The sequence below is a fragment of the Daphnia pulicaria genome, chromosome 5 (assembly GCF_021234035.1).
Source record: "Daphnia pulicaria isolate SC F1-1A chromosome 5, SC_F0-13Bv2, whole genome shotgun sequence".
Classification (NCBI taxonomy): domain Eukaryota; kingdom Metazoa; phylum Arthropoda; class Branchiopoda; order Diplostraca; family Daphniidae; genus Daphnia; species Daphnia pulicaria.
In genome coordinates this window covers 1,191,979-1,213,220 of record NC_060917.1, presented here as the reverse complement: position 1 = coordinate 1,213,220, position 21,242 = coordinate 1,191,979, and the positions used below count along the sequence as shown (strand labels likewise).

The 21,242-nt window shown below is 40.0% G+C and overlaps 4 protein-coding genes and 3 long non-coding RNA genes across 8 annotated transcripts; 6 read left to right on the top strand and 1 right to left on the bottom strand.

The window, feature by feature from the left end:
• The first annotated feature begins 109 nt into the window (after positions 1-109).
• On the top strand, positions 110-1,825 carry LOC124341089 (alpha-(1,3)-fucosyltransferase C-like). The gene is made up of 3 exons (XM_046794016.1): positions 110-500; positions 559-1,329; positions 1,428-1,825. The coding sequence occupies exons 1-3, from the start codon at positions 119-121 to the stop codon at positions 1,640-1,642; spliced, it is 1,368 nt and encodes a 455-aa protein (XP_046649972.1). The 5' UTR covers positions 110-118; the 3' UTR covers positions 1,643-1,825.
• A 118-nt stretch (positions 1,826-1,943) lies between these two features.
• Positions 1,944-3,815, top strand: LOC124341285. 2 transcript variants are annotated; one of them, XM_046794324.1, is made up of 6 exons: positions 1,944-2,282; positions 2,539-2,922; positions 3,003-3,212; positions 3,283-3,366; positions 3,430-3,527; positions 3,598-3,815. In XM_046794324.1, the coding sequence occupies exons 2-5, from the start codon at positions 2,557-2,559 to the stop codon at positions 3,502-3,504; spliced, it is 735 nt and encodes a 244-aa protein (XP_046650280.1). In that variant the 5' UTR covers positions 1,944-2,282; positions 2,539-2,556; the 3' UTR covers positions 3,505-3,527; positions 3,598-3,815. The 2 variants fall into 2 exon arrangements, with proteins under 2 accessions (XP_046650280.1, XP_046650279.1); XM_046794323.1 differs by having other exon boundaries at positions 3,280-3,366.
• A 1,929-nt stretch (positions 3,816-5,744) lies between these two features.
• On the bottom strand, positions 5,745-7,697 carry LOC124341452. Its single transcript, XR_006918243.1, has 3 exons — positions 7,565-7,697; positions 6,098-7,451; positions 5,745-6,004 (listed from the first exon to the last, which is right to left on the bottom strand). It is a non-coding gene; the product is annotated as an uncharacterized LOC124341452 (long non-coding RNA).
• A 1,451-nt stretch (positions 7,698-9,148) lies between these two features.
• LOC124341430 lies at positions 9,149-9,950 on the top strand. The gene is made up of 3 exons (XM_046794531.1): positions 9,149-9,256; positions 9,333-9,661; positions 9,739-9,950. Exons 1-3 carry the CDS (start codon positions 9,254-9,256, stop codon positions 9,749-9,751), a joined length of 345 nt encoding a protein of 114 aa, XP_046650487.1. The 5' UTR covers positions 9,149-9,253; the 3' UTR covers positions 9,752-9,950.
• A 24-nt stretch (positions 9,951-9,974) lies between these two features.
• LOC124341453 lies at positions 9,975-11,359 on the top strand. Its single transcript, XR_006918244.1, has 2 exons — positions 9,975-10,717; positions 10,872-11,359. It is a non-coding gene; the product is annotated as an uncharacterized LOC124341453 (long non-coding RNA).
• A 1,265-nt stretch (positions 11,360-12,624) lies between these two features.
• On the top strand, positions 12,625-13,546 carry LOC124341384. The gene is made up of 2 exons (XM_046794477.1): positions 12,625-12,749; positions 12,904-13,546. The coding sequence occupies exons 1-2, from the start codon at positions 12,747-12,749 to the stop codon at positions 13,387-13,389; spliced, it is 489 nt and encodes a 162-aa protein (XP_046650433.1). The 5' UTR covers positions 12,625-12,746; the 3' UTR covers positions 13,390-13,546.
• Positions 13,547-13,698: 152 nt separating this feature from the next.
• LOC124341579 lies at positions 13,699-14,606 on the top strand. The gene is made up of 3 exons (XR_006918495.1): positions 13,699-13,960; positions 14,141-14,234; positions 14,426-14,606. It is a non-coding gene; the product is annotated as an uncharacterized LOC124341579 (long non-coding RNA).
• The last annotated feature ends 6,636 nt before the right edge of the window (positions 14,607-21,242 follow it).

Here is a 21,242-nt window from a genome sequence, read left to right as displayed (position 1 = left end):
GCAATTCAGCAATTGAAGTCGATGAACTTCCGGCGACACGCTTAGTTAAACCGGAACAAGTTTTCCGGGTAGCATTTTTCGTCAGCTGTCATTAAAGGAAGATCCAGTCTTAACGAAAATGTTGTGGCAACAACTAACACAAGTACGTTGTCGCTGGCTCGATCGCTTACCATTGATTTTCTCAACAATTTTGGTGTTTGTTATATATAATATTAGTAAACCAGCTTCTAATCATGTAATCATATTAAAGACAGAAACCAAAGAGTTTTCGACAAGTGATCAGACAAGTGCCTTCAAAGAAACATTCAGTTATTCCCAAAAAAGTGCGTTTTCTCATAATGAGTTATTTCGCTTCAATCCTTTTCAGAATTCACCTAAATCAAACTTGAACGACGTTATGATGGCCTACACTTACAACAGTTTTGGCCTTGACGAGCTGAAGGAGCGGCCAATGAAAACAATATTGTTTTGGAACGAGGCTTATGGCTCTAAAGACTATGGTAAACATAATTATTATCGACATTAAATTGCCAAATTTTATTCCTCTTTGCAATATAGGTATAGGTTTCGGTCAACAAGGCTTTCAAAAATTAAATTGTCCCATCACTGATTGCTTTACGACTGACAACAGATCTATGTTGAAAACGGCGGCCGAATTTGACGCCATAGTATTCCATTTGCGTACTTTTAACATCGAAGACTTGCCGCCTACCAGAGGCCAAAATCAGCGCTGGATATTTTGGTCGTTGGAGTCGCCACAGTACAACATGCAAGATATTTATCCTTTGGATGGCCTATTCAATTGGACGATGACATACCGGAGAGACTCTGATGTAATTCAGCCATATGGGTGGATTCAACCGATTGGCTCAATTGGCCTTCAGCCGGAAGTGGAGGAAATCAATCGAGAAATGGAATTAGCTATCAAGAGGAAATCCAAGAATAAAAAGACCAAAATGGTTGCATGGTTCGTTTCAAACTGCCAATCTAAAAGTCAGCGTGAACAGTACGCAAATGCCCTGGCAAAATACGTGCAAGTGGACGTGTACGGAGACTGTGGGTCTATGGCCTGTGATCGAGACAATGCAGCCAATTGTTATGAGATGCTTGAGCAAGACTACAAATTCTACCTGTCTTTTGAGAATTCATTTTGCGACGACTACGTAACAGAGAAGTTCTTTTCTGTGCTTCGTCTAGACGTTGTGCCGATTGTTTTCGGTGGCGGGAATTACTCTGCAATTTCTCCTCCGTTTTCATACATCAATGCCCAAGATTTCGAGACAGCAGTACAACTCGCCGATTATCTTAAAATGCTCGACTCCAACGACGGTAGGCTTTAAGTATTTGGAAATGTTAAGGCTTTACTTTTATAGACGTTTATAGATTATGTAATCACACAACGCATTTCTATACTCGTTTTCATATAGACCTCTACAATCAATATTTTTGGTGGAAGCCTCACTACCGAGTACGAAATCATATTCAAGATTTGAAGTTATCAATGTGCGGATTGTGTTCGCGATTGCATTACGATAGAGCTCTGAAGATCTACGATGATATGGAGAAATGGTGGGTTCAAGACTCCCATTGTCACACCCCAAGAAGTGATAATGTTTTTCATATTCCGTTTTGGAAAAATTAGACATTAGTTATAAAAGTCATAACACAAAAAAAAAAAATCGATTCATTTTTCTGGGAGCGCAAGACGAAAAATGATAAAAAAGAATTGTAAGCAACGCGGACCAGAAACACACAAGCGTTTGTGAAATATGTGTAACAAATATATTCATAAAAATTTTTTAATAAATAATATTCACGAAAAGACGAAAGGCATGAATTTAATTAAATAATTGAAATAAATAACAGCTCTGTAAATAATAATTTTTGAAAGTAATCAAATTCGGGATGGATCAATCGGGCAACGTTGCGACCTAGTAAAACAATGCCCTAGGGTTACTTTAGCATGCGTTATTGCGTTATGATGAGTCTGTGATGTTCGATGTTTGTTGTCTCTATTTGTTTCGTTCTGGTCTCGTTCCTACATTGAGTTATATGGAATCATAAATGAAAAAGTTAGTTGAGACTGATTAATGCCGACTGGTAGGCGTAATCGCGATGATTTAAGAACACTCAATCACCGAGAGTAATCAACTGAGCTTAAAACTTGATTAAAAGGAGAGTGATATAGGCCTATTGCTGAAAGTCCGAAACTGCATAGTCAGCTATACATATAGCAGTTTGCTGTATATAATTTTGCCAAAAAGGTGTTTGCCATCCAGCAGGTGAGTGTTGTTAATCAATTTCTTGCTAGAGTTGAAATCGATTAAGCATGATTGATCATTGATGTCAAATCTCAAGTTCTTCGCTTTTACATGAGAAGCCATTAACTGTAAGGGTTCTATGGCTCAGTATGATTATGTTTTCACTATTAGATATCTAAGGATATAAGACCTCGAAATGTTTCACAATATCTGTTAAACTTTAAAAATGCTTTCTTTGGTATACTGTCTTACCAAATTTTGCATCATTATCTTTCAGGTTTTCAAATCATTGGAGATGACTACTGCAACAGACGAGTCAACTGTAGAACTTATTGATGTTTCTGATGATGATGATTGTTGTTCTTTGGTTTCACAGCCATCATCAGATATTATATTCATTGAGGAAGTTGAATTTCATTATGATCAAAAAAATAATGAAAGATCATCCAAGCGTAAAAAAAGGACAAAAACTATTGATGTCTACTTTACTTCTGCAAGTGGAGAAAGCAACAAATTGGTTACTCCTCTGTCATTGGATACTGCGCCGATAATTGGCGGTGTAGTTACATCCGAAAAAAATGGCGATCTTGAATCAAACAAAATTTCAGACATCTCTGGACCTAGTTTATTGCCTCCAGAAGGGATTGCTGTCCCAATAAAAGTATACATATCTTTATTGTGCATTTCAAGTTATTAACTGCTTAACACTTGCATTTTATTTTTTGTAACGGGCTCATCTAGGAAATTGCTGCTATTGTGAATAAGACGTCGGACACGCATGACGTAGAAAATGTAAATGATGGATCTCTTCAAAAGGAGAATAACGAAGAGGCAATGAAGGAGACTGTCACTGCAAACGTACTCGGAAATTCTCAGTCAACCGACAACATCAAAAAGCAGAAATACGTTTCCCTGCCAAAGAATGATTTTGAATGTAATGTTTGCCTGAAGGTAATAGTTATTTTCCATTTGAGAAAAACTCTATTTTAATGTGAAAACGAATTCTAATGATTGATAGAAGTATTCAACAAAGAATAGTCTCGTTCGTCATCGCTTAAAGCACTCTGACCCTGAAACATGGAAAAAATGCCCATTTTGCGATTATGTATTAAGTTATGAAGTTAACATTTCAAAGAACAACTATTATAATTATTACTTAAATATTTAGAAAACACCGGACTCTTATGTGCTGAAAGTGCACTTAAGGAAACACGATAAACGTAGACGTACCAAGGCGTTTTAGGACTGAAGTTGAGATAAACGAAGGTATTTATTTTTCTTTCATTTTAGTTATGGTAGTTTAAACAGAGATATAATGACAAAAAATTTCATGCAGAAAAGCAGATTGCGTTTCGCTTAGAAAAGATTCGTTATTGGACGAATTTCGTCATTGTTTTGTTGTTATTTTTCAATTCGTTTATCACGTTAGTGACAGCAATCAAGAAGCTTTTAAATAAAACAAGAACATTTCTTTTTTTAAATTTGATTCGATGGAGATACGTGGATGCTATGTAAACTGCTTGAGTAGAGAATATAGAACGCTCTAATCTTGGATTACTTAAAAAAGGCTTAGTAATGTTTTTGTTAGTTAACCCGTTGGCTGCCACGTCTTTGTTCTCCCCTGTGTTAGCTTCTTAGTACGGGCCGCGCTTTTCGGTCTCGTGGTTTACATGCCGCGGGGTCGGACAGTCGCACCAGCCCAATATTCGCCGCCAAGGCAGTGCACCACAAGGACTTCCTTGTCGATGCGGTGATGGATTCTAGGGGCGTGCATTCCATCTTCTACTGTCACCGTGTCAGTCTGGACTTGTCAGCAATGGCAAGTCCCACCTTGGTCATGGATACTTGGTGCGTAGAGTAGTAGAACAGCTTACGGGTTGTATGACGTGGCAGCCAACGGGTTAACTTAAGTGTATAAAATAATTAAGTTGTGTATGTATAATTTGTGTGCCATTGTATAATGTGATGGAATTGTGGGTGGAGGTGGGACAATAAAGCAATTCCTTTTAATGTTTTTGTTCGTCTCTTAATTTATAACAATGTTTTGTTTAGCAATTGTATCAATATCTATTACTACTTAGAAGTTAAATTATCAGTCACTTGCCTATTACTTATAAGACTTGATATCAACATTCACAACTTTGAAATTTTTCCCTCTGAAAAAGAATTCCATTAACGAAAAAATTCAACTCAAGTTGAAAATTTAGGGTAGGCTAAACACTACGGTGCTCCTGTGTTGTAGGTCGGAGCAACGTAAGTATTGGTATAATACTCGAGTGCCTTGACGGTGTAGTACTTGGGATCAGTGTAGGTTGTGGTGTAGTAAACTGGAGCATCAGTGTAGTACTCCGGTACAACGTAGTAGGAAGAAACAGACGCTGTGTAGTAACACTTTGCCGCCGCAGATGTGGTTGTGTAGCTCGGGGCGGTGTAGCGTAGGTTGTGGGGCAGTCCTTCGGCACTTTGGTGTGGAATTCGACCGCTTTGGTGGTGTAATAAGGTGGAGCCTCGGTGTAGTAGCTGAGGGTAGAATAGTACTTGGTGATGTAACCCGGGGCAGAGTATACTTTGGGGCTTCGGTGTAGTAGCTCGAGGCAGCGTAAGTTTCTATGTAATACTCTGGAGCCTTGGTGGTGTAGTGCTTGGGGGCCTCGGTGTAGTAAGTAGGTGTCGCGTGTTTTGACGTTGTTGTGCAGTTAGGCGGAGACATGGTGTAGTATTCTTTCGCTGCTGTTGCTTGGTATCCACCATACCCAGGAGACATCGATACACTCGATTGACAGTTGAGTCATTTGACTCGTTTCTTCGGTGAATGAAAATAAATCTTGATATTGTGGTTTTCTCACAATAATGTTGTTTACATTTTTCAGGGTGTAGGGATTGATTGGAGTATCAGAGTATCATGTAAATGTAAATGTTGTTGATGTTCAGAGTTTGTGCTTACTCACGACTGTCTTCCAATGTGGACAATTTGAGCATCTTTTGTTCAACAGCCACAGCTTCGAGATGTTTGAACATACCAACAACGTAGGAACACTGAAGTTTTGACCATTTTCCGATTTTTCCTCATTATCTTCCATCGTCGTAACCATTCTTCTCCCATTTTTTGTAGTGTTTCCAAGAGAATCTATAAAAAAAGGTTGTAAAAATAAGAAAAAAAAAAACACAGCGACGTCAACAGTAACTAATATACCTTGATCAGTAAATTTGGCACACATTTTCATCCACATTAAAGCGATTTTGCACGACTACGTTCACCGGATAACCGATCAAACAGATCACTTAAAAGAAAGGACGGGGGCTGGTGTCGTCTGTTTCTGCGAAGTTCATAGCATATCCATAGAATACTCCATAGTACGAGATCGTGCGATCGTGTCAATTGTTTATATTATTATTCTTGATCATGTTTATTAACTCATTACTTACACTACAGCTTATTTGACTTACTACTGTGCACAATTTAGTAAATGTTAACATGCATGCTATGGGACAAAATCGATATATTATGCAAAACGCTACACTACCTTGAAAGTAACATTATTACAGTGTTGCACTAACAATTTACACACAAAAAAACGAAAAAGATGTAATATGTAATCAATACGATTTAACGCGATTTTAAATTTTCATAAATGAACAAACTTAAAAAAAGGTACCATCACCGGCATTTTTTTTTTCGAGTTCAATTAAGCACCAGAGAATATAGTTGTATCGATGGTATCATTTAGATAAGCAGAAATTTCCTAAATATTAAAGAAAAACAATACTATTAAGTTTTGAGATACCGACACTAGCATTAGTTGTGGATATTTAGATATTGTAAGCGTTAAGCTTACCGGAAAGATATAGCAGGTAGTAGTAGAGCGAAGAATGTTGAAGACGATTGGTGAGATCAGAATCCAGATGATAAGAAACGGATTGAAAATCAGATTGAACAGGAATATGGCGATGTATACGTAAGGGAAGACGCTGCGAAAATTCACGAATGTGTTGACATTTTCTCTAAACCGCTGGAACAAGCAGCTTCCGCCGATTCCGGTTGCAGCTGATTCTGACTGCCCAGTCGTTAGCACTGTACCATTAACATCAGTCGAAAATGGGAGAGAGATTTGTTCGGCATTAAAATTGTTAAGATTGATGGTGTCGTTATTTGCAAACGAATGGACCATAACCAGGAGAGAGATCACTAACACAAAACCAAGTTTGCAAGACGTTAACAAACCGGACATTTCTTTTCTTTTAACTTAATTTAAACTTTAAAGACAAACAGAATAATGCAATAACGCGACGCGACACCCGACACGCTCCGTGTTCAGTGAAACATATTTTACTTTTGTATGAAGTAGGGGCTTAAATACGTATCAAATTAGTGGGAGGCATTGGCAAGGATTGGGTTTTTAAAAAAGTTACGAAACAATGGCCGCGGTAAACATACCCGTGTTGGGGTAAGGGCTGTCTAAAAAGATTAATACTTACAAGAGAAGGAATAGTTCGCAAATGTATTGGGTGGTACCCTGATAAAAACGCACCCGTGCCCTTGTGGTGCTAGTCAAGGACTCACGTCTTTGTAGAAAATAAGAAAATGCCTTATAAAGTACTTTAAATAAAAAGAACAGAAGAATCATGTCTGTATACCCTTCTAGAATGTTCCAAGTTAATACCTAATCACGGGTTGAAAAGATTTTATTTTTCCAAAAGGTCGGTATTATGACAATTTTGCGACAGCAAAGAGTGAAAAAGGGCAAAGTGATATTGAGTTCAACATATTTGTTTCGTCGTCAATGGAGGATAAGGACTATGGCGAGTATTGCTGATGGTGTTGTAAAAGTATTGGATGTTTGATACTGCTGTAAAGCGATACTGATTGGCCAGTACGGAGTCCCTCTAGTAATAGTGGTTGTAGTATCTTGGGTAGTGATAGTTAGAGTAATAACGAGGGTAGTAATGAGGGTAGTAGTAAGCGTTGGGGTAGTAGTAACGTTTGTAGTGAGTGGCTGAAGTATCCATGGCATCGTTGGCTTCAAAGGGCTGCTGGGCGAAGTCAGCGGACTCGATCGCCACAACTGGTTGATTTTCTATCACGGCAGCATTGGCAGCTCCATTAACTTGCGGGACCGTTGGTGAAGGAGCACCTTTGACAATCGTCAAAGTAACCAAACACAGTAGAAAAGCCAATGTCACCTTCATGATCTGTACATCACAAAGAAAAGGCAAATGAATTAGCTCTAAAGTCTAAAATTTGTGATAGGATACTGTTTTAAACAACGTAGTGTAGAATGAAATGTAATTCATTTCTAACTTACCATTGTATAAGTTTGAATTTGAACGAGAGCGAGTGGTTAAAGGATCGAATGATCTTTGTTGCTGGTTGTTGCGCCGAAGACGAACTGATTTTTGCTAAAACACTTTCGTTCTTTTATACTCACCGAAGACAGCAGTGTCCAATGCATGCACGGGGAAAGGGGAACACCACACACGACAACATGTGAACATGTCCATCACGCAATAGGGAAGTCAAGCAGCAAACGATGCCAGAGCTTTGAGCTGTACTAGTACGGCCTCAACCAATATCTATATGTGTTCACGGTTCGTCGCATATATGTTCATGGTCGAGACTGCCGCATCAGCTTGATCAAATTCACTGCTTTGGTACCAGGTACGACGAGAATGAGGTGCCATATATGCACACTTTCTTTAACCTTGCCAAATTCAATGTTCTCAATAACTGTCTTAAATACATAAACGTGCATTTACACCGATAGATACTTTGTTGGGAAAGTAAACTGAACTGCGGGTACATTATATGCATAATCCAGTTTCTAGACGGGATATAGTTTGAAATAAAACCTTAAAATCCTCATCGTAAAATTGGTATTGCTAGTATATTTTTAAATTATATATGTTTAAAAGTAAATTCGCTTTTCCTTATAAGACAATACTTGTTTTTAGAATTCCAAATCCGTCGTGAAAATCATCAGCCGAAATTAGTATAATTTCCAGAGTATCAGATTGAACTGTATCGTACGAGTGGGCCAAAAGTAGCTACCGGTATACATTAAAGTAAGGGTATGCAATGCATAATTGCATATAGTCCTATACTTAAAGAATAGTGGGTTATGAGCGACCGAGACCTTGAAACTTGACAGGGCGATTGGTACGGGGGCACGGTTTTTCTCCAAGGTTCTCCGCCCGTCTCCGTATTTGGGTTAGTGAAGTGCGCTGTAGTACTAGCCAAACCATTTTTATCTGAACAGGTAGGGAAATAAATCAATGCCAATAAGACACGTACGAAACCAAAAAGTCCGATTGGCCAGCGACTATAAATCTTCCGCTCGTTTCACGTGACCAACAACGCATCAGATTACAAAGGTATATGCGGGTAAATGAAATAGAATGAAGTAAACAATTGTCATGCGGAAATTCAGTAATAATAAGTAGACTTATAAATAAAAATAAAGACTATAAAGATACGACGACGAAACAAGAAATTGCGCTGTAAATAAGAAGCTAAATAAAAATAAACTGTCGTCAATTCGCAGCAAAAGAAGATCTTGAGCAGTTTAAAATTTTTGGTCACTGAACCAACGGATGGTGAGAAAGACAGGTGGAAGCAAGTGATGTGATGAGAGTTTTTGCCGTTTTTGTTTCTCTGCTTCCTCTTACCAGGTCCTACAAGGAAGGAACGTACGCCAATTTATTACCTGGTACGGACTTGGTACGAATGACTCTAAAACAGCAAGGTGCGCAAGTTTTGGAAGGATGGATGCACACGCAACCGGTGGATGACCGCGGATAGCCTGGAGTCAATTCCCATCGTTACGCCTCCCTTTCTCAGCTAGCTGTGTACCAAAAAGGAAACCGGGATAAATATCTGTTATTGTTTTCTTCAAGCGAATCCAGTGAATATAAAAGAGGGGAAAAATCGTTGTCAGCAGCAGTTGAATTTCGATACAAAAAGCGTAAGACGGGTTCGCCCTACAGCAACATTCAACATGGTAAGTAAATAAAGAGAATTAATATATTACACGAGTTAACAATGTATGATATTGAATTATATTTCTTTTATTATAGATTATGAAAGTGAAACTACTCTTTGTTTTACTAATTCAACTGGTGACTGTCACGTTGGGAGCTGTTCTCAAATTGGATCCCATCCTCGGCACTAATTTGGGAGGACAGAAACGAAATGTTGTTGGAAATGATTCTAACGAGTCCGCAGAATCAAACGAATCATTTGGAGACAACGAGATGCTGAAGACTTCGGCTACTTTCCATCGTCGTTATCATTACCCCAGCTATTACCACCAGCCATATAACAACAGGCACCCTCAGAGAGCTCAGTATTACTACAATCGGCCAGCCCCAGTGTATCAATACCAGTATACTGGCGGATATGACAGGTAAATATTTACGACTTGTAGTTACTTGTATTCGTAATCTTAATCAATTTCGTGTTTTTATTTCATTTTAAAAATAGTGATAGTGACTGAAGAGCAGCAGCAGTTCCTAAACTTGTTGGCGTAATGAAATGACGATCCCAGCAGTCAAGATCATACTAAATAAACTTTAAAATTGTTATGAATTGCCGATTGAAGGCAGTTGACGTTTCTAACAAATATCCAGACTTTTTCATTAATGTTGAAGAAAGATACGTAATACACGACACGCACAATGAATAACTAAAATAATTATTGCGTTTATTCAATACCGGATCATTACAATAGCCTCAAAACGTTTTGCCAACCAAAAATTTTGCACGGTCTTCCTTGTTCACCAAAACTTAACTTCACCGCAAAAGTAGCTATAACGTCAAACGAACTTGAATCGGGCTGTTTATCTTAGTCAATTCAATATAACTCAGTCGGCGATGTAATTATTTCTGTGAAGTTGAATGTGGCGGCATACGGGGCAACTTGCTGGTTTAACTCTGCAAATTATGGTTATACTATGGCAAGAAATTTCAAGAATCGCGAGCTCTTAACTAAAACAAGCAAAAGAAACTAGACAGTTAACGAGCGCTGAAATTCCCAACAGATCAAACTTAATTCTTATATTTCCTTATTAAACGTTCAGAAAACACGGAAGTGTGGTGCAGTTTTTTTCCTCTACCGATCGTTCCAGTCGGTGCCGAATACTGGCGTAATTATTTTTTTAAATTGCCTGGTTCGTCTGTCTACCATGACCGTCCGGATCCAACCGGATCAACGTGAACATACTGTAGGCTATAGCAAGACTCGGACGAGTTTAACCAAGTTTAGAGCCTGCAGCTGAATTTTATCGTTCAGCCCTTGGATATACTTCATAATTTACGCGCAAATAACCCAAAGCGCCTTGAAGTGGATCAGTATAAAAGAGCAAAGGCCTTGTTGAGAAAGCAGTTCGTCCCTGCAGAACAACTAGACAAGTATTGCAACAGAAATACTCTGTTCTATTTTGACGTCTGTTCTTTAAAAACGGTAAGATTTATAAAATTAATATTAATTAATTATAAAGCACGATAAAGCAGTAATATTTGGCTATTAAACTGTTGGTTCTTTCTTCCGATGGAACCCACATATTGTGCGCTGCAATGTCAGTATAAATTCTCAGCCGATTTTCTTTTGTTTTCAGAAAATGAAGACGGAATTGATATTACTACTAATTCATTTGGTGTCTCTTACATTGGCTGCTGTTGTTCCAGCAGCTGATAATGAAGTCACCGCTGTAGTTATCACTTCAACCGAACCGGTTGAATCTGCTGAATCAATCGAGTCGCTTGGAAGCAACGATCCAAAGGTTATTAGCGGTACGCCGATAGAAAAGGATAAAGAAAACGAGTCCGCTGAATCCACCGAGTCCATCGTGTCCGCTGAAACAACAGACTCACCTGTATTAGACAACGATGTCCTAAAAGCGGCTAAAGCAAGCGTTGCAGAGGCGGCGATTAATTCAGCACATTAGTTGACTTGATGACTTTACGACGTGGTAGTAACATTATTACCACGGGAAACATTACACTCAATTCCAAGACGGCAATCTTTGTAATTTATTGGCTATTCCAAATACTTCACCCACTAAAGCAAAATTGTTGAGTGGAGAAAAATATAAATTGTACCGAATCTGCGATTTGTATTCTTCCTTTTAATATTAACATGTTTAAGTTAAAATTATAAGCATATAATTCTCACAGAGTTGTGCGAAGTAAATACGTGTCACTATCAGTGCTATATATCGCTTGGAAATCCTTGAGGCTAATCAAAAATAAATCGGTTTCGAAATCTTAAAACGTCGCTATAGCTTTTTCAAGGTTACAGACTTGCAGCACAGGATTTTTACGAGCAAGTCTTTATGAATTCAACAACAGCCGCGAGCCGCCTAGAACAAGCATTCGGAATTCCGTTCCCATTAATTTTATTCAGCTATTATGCAATATGCAGCTAGCTAAAATGAATGGAAGTTAGAGGCATGGTTAGAGGTGGGTTCATTCACTTTTGATTCTAACAAGTAACAAACCCATCATCCTCAAACAATAAATAAAAATAAATAGTTCGTTCTCTTGTGATTCTAACAAATCCATCATCCTCAAACAAATAAAAATAAATAAATCAAATCAGTCTAGAAAAATGGAATTTTATTTTTAATATTTTGATTAGATTATTGCATAACGTTTTTAAAAAATGAAACATAAAAGTATAGAAGTAGCCTACTTAACTGTATCGATTGGACGCTTGGGTCTTCATCTAGTGATACCTAGAATATAAGCTACTTTGGAAGCTTGTTGGGTGACTTGAGTTCCATTCGTCTTCAAAGGCACGAATTTTTTTCTATTAGCGATGTCTTCGCGTTTTCGTGTTGTAGTGGAGAAGAGCTTCCGCAGTTTAAAAGGGGAAAGGGGAAGACCACAGCCGTTCACTCCGAAAAAAATTGCAACGAGTGTATTAGGAACAGTTCTGGCAAATTTCCAGTCAAATAAATTGAAAAGCGTTCAATGCTGGATTGGAATAGAATATCCTGAAAATTCAACGGCAGCAAGTCTTGGCTTCTTCCGCAATTGGCGGAAGACCACTGAAACGATACGAGTATGGTCTCGTTCCTGTACGTGCCAGGTATTGTGGCCCATTTTTTTTCTTACCCGGTACGGATGTCTCTGTTTAACGCTCACGAGAATCACGTAGACACACTGGGCGAGGCTATGCAACAGCATATACTAGCGCAGTTATTGCCCGAAGGCAAAAACAATTCGTACGTATACTTCCCGTCCAACCAAAGTTCACCAATAACCATCACTGATATATCTCTTCATTCTGTGTTTCGTGATGCACATGCTTCCTGGAGTTCCCCTTTTCCCTTGCAAACATAAAATGTAGTCTTCGGTGAATATAAAAGTGGAGAAGATCTGCAACAGAATCAGTTCGTCTTCAACACGTTCAAAAACAACCAGCTGAAAACCTGTAGCTGAGACAACTGTCTTAAATTTTTGCGCTTCTATACTTTACAAAAAAAACCATGGTTAGTAAAATAGTAAACTTTTTTCATTATCTGTTTTCATTACCAGTAGTATTTAACGTTGAATACAAGCCAATAAGAGTAAACTAAATTAAAATAGATGCGATTAGCTGTACATATTATAAATTGGATTGTATTAATTTTGATTTTTTAATAGAACATGAAGATGGAATTAGTTTTGCTGATGTGCCTGGTTACTCTGTCGATGGGAGCCATTTACAAAGTTGAGCAGAATCAAATCGACGTCGCTGTGACAGAAGAAAACCAATTCGATGTAACAGAAATAAATCAACCTGCTGCTGTGACAGAAGCAAATCAATCCGTTGCTGGGACAGAAGAAATCCAACTTGATGTAACAGAAATAAATCAACCTGCTGCTATGACTGAAGTAAATCAACCCGCTGCTGTGTCCGAAAAACACCAGCAACCACTGCAACCAGCGCTTGGAACAAGGATTAAATTCGCCGGGTCTTCCGAGTCGGTTGAATCCGCTGAATCCACCGAGTCCCTTGAAGACGCTAATGACACGGACACTTCTGCCACCTTCCACAAACGCTATTACTACCCAAGTTCTTATTATTACCCGCATTATTATCCAAAATATTACTACCCGAGATATCACTACCCTCGCTATTATTATTAGCCTGCTCTCTAGATATTCTGCACTCATCCCAGGCCTCAATGCAATACTAATAACCAACACAGCCCATTCCCAACATTATTTATCTGTTATTTACCTTTTTAAAAGATGTAACGTTGTCAAATAATAGCTGATTAAATATATATTCAATAAAGTGCAGTATGTAGTACCGAAAGTGAAATTTTTAAATAATTAACAACACACACAATTGGGAGATATAGCCTAGTCCATTTATTTTTAGCTGATTATTAAATCCCCCGTCAAAGAGGTTGATTTTCTTTGATTTTGGCGGGAGACGGGGAGAGAGGATTTTTATATCGATATCTTATTAAGCGTGGTTAATTAGAATATTTGTTTCGTCTGCTAACACTTTGTTTCACAGTTTCGAAAAAGGAAAGTGAGATCACTGAGATGAAGTTTCAGATATTTTTATTATAGAAAACTGAACAGATCACTGGTTTGGATTGGAAACTTGTACGTGGCTGCAAGATAAATAGCAGAACAAAACAAAATGTGGCTGTCGTGTGAACATCGAGACTCCCCATCATGCTCTCCTCTCCATGCTGTTTCTCAGGTAAATAAAATGAAGAATATGAATGGAATGATTTTGGGAGCTTATACAGAAGAGATAAACCTGTTCCAAATTTGTGAAATGTTGGTGTCCAACTAGAGTTTACTATGCATTTATCATGTATGCTCGTTGTCAATGCATGCTAGAGTTTGTTTCCTCCATGTAACCTTTAGCTTTGTGCAGATTTCAGGCCTGAGCCAGTCATCGTAACCACAAGAAGTTTTGATACTGACCTATCACACCTATCATCACCAACAATCTCAGCATAATCAATTGGGTAATGATATTTTTTTAACTTTTATTAAACAGTGACCTGCCGTATATTTTAGTAGGGCCTGAAATTACATGTAAACCTTAAGTAATCCTGTTTATTAACAATAAGGGGTTATACCCACTGTCTTCTTTCTAACTTTTCTTTACTTGTTGTCTGCAATATTTTTTTTCGTAATTTTTTCATTTTTTGTTTAGATCTAAACAGCTCTTAGTGTAATTGGAAAACTATGTCCTCGTGTACACCCATGTGAGTGTGGGGGTATTCACGAGGACCTCTTTTCCTATTCTGCCTGGCGTCAACTTTCCTGAGGATGGAGTTGTTGGAGCACTTGTGGATGCCTGGCTGTGGATTTCATGGGCTTAAAGGTAGGCCAAATTTATCTCCATTCTTCCTTTGAACTATTTCTTGGCGTTGATAGTATGATTATTCCTGAGTTAGGCCTTTGACTGCAAGTTTTCTCTTTTGTTATCTCAATCAGGGTTCATTTAAAAATAACTCATTTGTAGCAGAGCGACTGCACATTAGGCCTGTTTTATATCTCACAACTTTGTCTACGGGTCAACAACCAAATTTAAAAAATTGTTGAATTTTAAACACTTCAAACAATGTGCAAATCTGTAAAACAGTATGTTCAAGAGGGACCTGCCGCCACACCGGCACCTCCTCGTCAAGTACGTTATAAGTCAAAGAAGTCACCAGAAGTTTAAATTGCATAGAATTTATTCAGCGTAATAGAAAATTACTCAGGAAAAATTGAATGTCAATTTGAAATCCTTCTTGTTTGGTGCAAAATGTTACTGTTTTCGGTCGTGAAAGTAAGTTCCGCTGCCGCTAGATGGCGAAAACGTCGTTATTTTGCTCTAAAGTAATGCGGAACCGGCAGGAACGCTAGCTACTAATTTGATTCAATACCCTCAAATGCAATCCAATTAAGGAGGATTAAGCTACACTGACGTCGACGACGCAATCCCCCCTCTATTGCGTATTAAAATGTCAAAACAGGTCTGGATTTCAGTTTTGCCAGACGGAAAATGATTCAATTAACTCTCAATTCTATCAAAGACGTTGTGGCGCGCATCACATACAGCAGCAGCACTATACATCATCATTACCCTCATCAGAAAAAATGTCCTTCCCTCTCCGGTCGTTTCAAGTATACATAGACGACGAATGCAATCAAGTTGATTGATTCGGTTGTTTCCCTCATCATCTCCATCAAACCCTGCACGTCTCGTTTTTAGCCTATCAACTCAAAGTTGAATGACGAGGAAGCGAGTCTGATTACATGCGCCAGCCTATTTAAATAACTATGTCGCTTGCGTTGTTGAGTAGATGATATGTCAATATGTACGTCGAGGGGCTCTCCCTCCCACCGGAAACTCTCCTACCGCTCTTATATGTGTACGTCTTTCTTCTTCCCTCAACGTCCCACAACGCTTAGATATCCAACTAGTATCGAAAAGTTGTGTGTGTGTTGATTTGTAATTGGATGGGTGGGGGACGGGTGTGCGTTCGTATCATTTGTAGGTAGGTGCACGTATATAGAGGTTCAATCTACTACACCACTTGCTTGATATACGTTAGACACACTTTCTTTGGCCATTAACAGAGTGGCAAGAGCCACTCTAATGAAATCGCGGGTTTTGTCGCTCTGCCATGAAAATGAGACTGGCGTATTTTTGTTCCGTTTTCGATGCGATTGTTAATCATTCTGCCACTTTGCGCAATTTTACGACCGCATAGCTCATTGGCAATATATAATAATAATAATATATATTGTGTATAGCTGCTGCGGCTGCTGCGGCTGCTGCTTCCATCGGTGGGGGGTCTGATTGAACGAATTAGAAACGAGTTGAGTGATCTTTGTAGAGGTCTCTCTCACTCTCTCCAGCTGGTCGAACATCTGTCACCCAGGACCTCATCATGAACTGCTCGTTAATCATCGCAGGGTCCCTGTGATTTTCAAACGGATCGATGGATCCAGTACCGACCGACCGACCGACCCGTCTAGAAAAGAGTCGGCTGTACATATATAGAAACCGGGTGGGCAGGGGGGGGAACCTCGGCAGCCGCGCGCGCCAGCCGCTGGACGGGAGAAGACGAGAGTGGGCGGACGGGCGGGAAACTTTATAGCCTATTATGATCGGATCCTTCGGAGCAAATTAACTCTGCTGCTGCTGCCGCGGCAGGCAGGCAAGGGGGGCCTTAACGAGCGTGAGCACAGCCGTGTAACAACACTCTGTGTGTGCGCAACTCCAGGCAACTAATGAGATGGCGGCCGGCAGAGAGAGAGAGAATTGTTATTGCGCTTCTCCTCCTTTTGGCCGCGTGCTCCGTGATGGAATATATAACTTGTCGTCGTCGGGAGTCGAGTTTTTCAACGCCATCTCTCGGCCAGCAATGGCAACGCTTGAAATCGATCCGCACCAAGGCCGGTTGCGTGACGTGAGGGACAGGACAGGATGGATCGACTTCCGTTCATTTGAAAGAAAACACGCACTGCACACACACACACACGGACAGACGGTGTATGTGTGCAGTGCGTTAACTCACGCGTCTACGTATATTTATAGAGAGGCCACTGCTGCTGCTGCTGCTGCTGCTCTGTCGTCTATAGCAGACGACCAATTATTATGCAACAGCGGGATATACAGGGAATAATCCGACCGTCCTTCGGACTTGATCAAGTGGTGTTCTCCGAGAAATATATAGTCTAGCTATATCGTATAGATAGATAAGGCCAACTTAATTTGATGTCGCATGAGTGATAATTGATGCGAGCCAGAGCGTGTGTGATGCCCACCTATCCCGTTGATCCGATCTTCTCTGCTGGGGTTCCTCCTTTCCTTTTTTTTTTGATTTCTTTTTTCTTCTCTTTTCTCGCGGAGGTGGATCAAACTTGATCCGCATCCATGTCAAAAGCGAAGCAGCAGCAGTAGCTCGTTATAATAATGCGCAGCGGTAATTGGCTATCAACATTTCAACTATGATGGCTCCGGTCCAGAACGGAAGCCTTTCTCTCCCTGCTGGTGCCGTTGCTGCTGCTGCTGCTGCTGCTGCTCAGACTGTGTGCCTTAGTTGCTCCTCTATCTCTCTCTCTTCTAGACTATTTATAGAAAGTGCCGTTTTCTTCACTTAACGAGTCGCTTCTCTTTCTGCTCCTTTGTCCCATCTCAGATTTAACAGGAATATATATGAGGCTAGACAGCCCAGTTTTTCTTCACTCCCGACCAAAAAATGTCACACCTTTTCTCTTTGCGCTATGTATCTTTATGGCCAGCGCTAGCTAGCCGGAATAGAATCATCGTCAGCCCAGCAGGGAAATTCTCGATTGAAATTTGTTTCGACTTTTAGACAAAATTGTTATGTGTCTAATACACCAACTCAAGACGGTGTTGGGCAAAGAGATAAGGAAATTGATCGATATCCGTCGCGTTATACTTATGTATATACTAGTATACTACCCCCAAGTCCGGCAGTTGAAAGTTCTATGGCTTGCGTGATGATGAAACATTCATAAATCGGATCGGATTGATGAGACGTTGACGATGAGACACACGGACTGGCCTGCATAGAGGTCTAAAAAAGGTGAACAGAGTCAGCCAAGAAGCCATTCCAAAATGCTACATGTAGAGTAGACAAGACTTTTTTTTGAAACATTTATGGGAGACGGTCGTTTATTTTACATGGGCCAATCGCACGACCCCCCCTCTTCATATGTCTAGTATGTATCGTCAATTAAATGACAATCGCCATCGAGTCTTTTTTTCGGCTCATCTATGGACTCATCGAATGAATAACAAATGAGTAGTCGGTGAATTCGTGATGTATATTCAATTGTTTCCATGTTTGGCGATCCGTGTCTCTTTTAAAATGTCTGAGCTATACCCACTACGATGGTGTACAGGTCCAATTTCGAATTGAAACATTTAAAAAATGAAACGGGTCTTATGGTACATGGGTCTCTTGAATTTGCTCTCATTAAATCAAAGCTTTTCACAACATTTCAAAAATACAAGTAGCTGCTGCGCATCCCACTTTATTCCGTAAGAGGGGTAGTGCGCCGTTTCTTAAACATGTAGATTGTCGACAGGGTATGCGTATGTATAAAACTAGTCTGCTCCTCCATCTTCTTAAAAAATAAAATTGATTCAAAGATGTGATGTGTGTGCGCGCTCTATTCCATCCGAGGAAGAAATAGCTGCCGCCGTCTATATACTAAATATATGCTCACATGCACTGCTGGCATATTATATACACTCAGCTTTGCTATTCCTTTTAATCCGGGCAAACTTGAGTGCTACTGGGCGGCTGCTATTTGGCTACAGCGCCGGATGAAAAAAAATAAAAAGTCAAAGTTAAAAAGAAAAATCAACTGAGGCGAGTAACAACCTTAAAACGATGTGCTGCGCCGGAATCTTTATTTTTATTTTTCCATATCTACTGCCATCTCGTGATGGATGACGAGGTAAGAAATAAAAAGAAGACATGTACAGTATAAAAAAAAGAATAGATATATAGTAATCCGCCAATAGAGACGGATGTCACGCCAATCGGCTTGATGACGGTGCGAAATTCCATCCGAACAATCGCTACCAATGATTCATTGGTACATAGAGCTAGAGAAGGATTTCCCCCTATATCTTCTTGCGTGCCTTCCATACTCTCAATCATCCTTATCGATTGAGCGGTACGAGAGTTCTCTCTCATGATTGGGATGTGCTGTGTGTACAATGGAACGCAACCGCGCTCTTCTTCCATGTGTCCGGATGTGGGAACCTTTATAGAGAGCTATTCTTTCGCTGCCATCCAGCCAGCTGCTGCTGGATCATCTCTCTCTAGTCCCTGGGAAAAAAACTTTGGATTTTTTTATTTTATTTCTTGCCATAGATTTTGACGAATTGATGAGCATAGAGTTCAGCTGTACAAGTTCTACTCTCTAGCTTCCCCTATATTCCAATTGTATTTAGCCAAATAATAATAATAAAAATAATAAAAAAAGTCTGCTTTTAACAAGGGAATAGATAAGGGTGGAGTAGTAGTAGTAGTAGTCGTAGTAGTAAGGCCAAAGCAAGCTCTCTCTCTCTCTATGTGTGTGTATAGCTACCAACATTGCACACACAGGATTTGGTAATTGGACTCGTGCGGGCTCTTCCTAATGAAGTCCCGGGCCGCCGCCGCGCGCCACTCTCCTCTCTCACGACGAACGACCAAAGCTGGAGCTTGTTAAGAGACTTGGGAGCGGGGTAGGAGGAGAGAAAAGTGAGTGGAACGGGCGAGGGGGGGTGGACTCAAAACCTTCCTCTCTCTCTCATCATCACTGTTTAGAAAAGACGCGGCTATATAGCAGCAGCTCCTTGTGTGTGCCAAAACTCTCTCTCGCTCCTTATAGTCCAGTCTCTCAGTATGTATATACAGCAGCTTATACAATCAGCTAGGACTCTCTCTCTCTCTCGCACTATAGATAGATAGTTATAGTACAGCAGTACATATACATATCTTTACCTCCTCCCCAATTACCCAACCTTAGCCATGGCTGTTACTAACTTTGCCCCCGTCGGTCCCCCCCTCCCACCAAACTTTTTAATGAAGCTCATTTCCTCTTCTCCTCTCTCTCGTCCGTCCGTCCTTTTCGCTTCTTCCGTTGTAATATGTACAACATTTCTGGCGTTCATCCCGCGCACGAAAACCTTTAACCATTCCACAGTCAGCAGCAGCAGCAGCAGCAGTAGAGAACGTATACATATATCCGCGCACGGCGCTTAATCAAACGCATCCGTGCGGTGTCGTTGGGCTGTGCCCACGCTTTTTCATTCCATCATTTCTCGACATCATAAATAATGCGATACAAACAAATCAAATTCAGTTGAAAAATAAAGGAGGCAAAAAGAAATAAAATGTAATCATGATCGTCTAAATTACATAAAAGGTGGCCGGCAGCAGCAGCAATTGGCGGACCACAACAACTTACACATTCTCTCTCTCATTTTCGCGTACATGGGAAAATAGAAAATGAGTTGTAAGGATATGGCGGGGAGATGTGTGTGTGTATAGCAAGAGTAGAGAATAAAGACGCAATGCAATCAATACTGCTAATTAGATCTTTGAGTCGCCGCCCTTTTCCTCTCTCTCTCTCCCGTCTCTTTTCTCAGATATAATTGCCCCAGCACGATCTCACTCTCTCTACTGCCATTCTATAGTACTTTCACCCCGTTAATGATAACTATTACTGCTATACGTATATGCAGCAGACGTGCTGGATGTGTGTATGCATGTTATACGTGTGGGTGTGTGTGTAACTCTTTTTCTTGGATATTGCCAAACTCAACTTTTACACCATTCTCATGATTATTTGAGTTTGAGAGCCTGTGTGTAGTTAAATCTAATCATTTTTGTCGTTGGCGAGAGAGAGACGACTCATTGATCGGGGGGTTCACGTTAAATTCTTCCCGGCGTGTTTCATAATGAAACGGGATGAATGTTTACACGACCTCTTGGGCAGCAGCACACACACAGAGAGAGAAGAGGACTCTTGGTGTCTCTCGGGAGTGACAGGTTAACCTAATCCGACAAAAGAGAAGCCGCCGCCGCTCGACTCGCAAGACACACATCAACGGATAATCTTATTTGATGCTGCTGCTGCTGCTGCCGAGGAATATTTGTAGTAGTAGTAGTAGTACAGTCGGGGTAGAAATAAAGAGAAAAAGAGTCGACACACTGTCTCTCTCCCGCGATATTACATGACGGATGATGTTGTACATGTTATACACTTGAGTGTATTTACATTCACGCCAAAGTCATTACACAGCACATCTAGTAAACTCGGAGAGAACGTCTCTCAATTCTACAGTTTGAAAATGTCAGGCAAATGGCGGATTTATGACTTTGGCGGGAGACTCTCACGTCACGCTCGGACCCAAATCGATTTAATAATCGGAGAGTTATATATGTATAGTACATATATACAACCTCTCGTATTATAATATTGTACTGTCTATCTATTTTGTTTAA

Bases quoted from the DNA above. Each gene is read 5' to 3' on its own strand.
- LOC124341089 (XM_046794016.1), top strand. From the start codon at position 119: ATGTTGTGGCAACAACTAACACAAGTACGTTGTCGCTGGCTCGATCGC. The intron at 501-558 runs GTAAACATAATT...TTTGCAATATAG, and splicing joins TTATGGCTCTAAAGACTATG to GTATAGGTTTCGGTCAACAA. The intron at 1,330-1,427 runs GTAGGCTTTAAG...GTTTTCATATAG, and splicing joins AATGCTCGACTCCAACGACG to ACCTCTACAATCAATATTTT.
- LOC124341285 (XM_046794323.1), top strand. From the start codon at position 2,557: ATGACTACTGCAACAGACGAGTCAACTGTAGAACTTATTGATGTTTCT. The intron at 3,213-3,279 runs GTAATAGTTATT...AATGATTGATAG, and splicing joins AATGTAATGTTTGCCTGAAG to AAGTATTCAACAAAGAATAG. The intron at 3,367-3,429 runs GTATTAAGTTAT...TTAAATATTTAG, and splicing joins AATGCCCATTTTGCGATTAT to AAAACACCGGACTCTTATGT.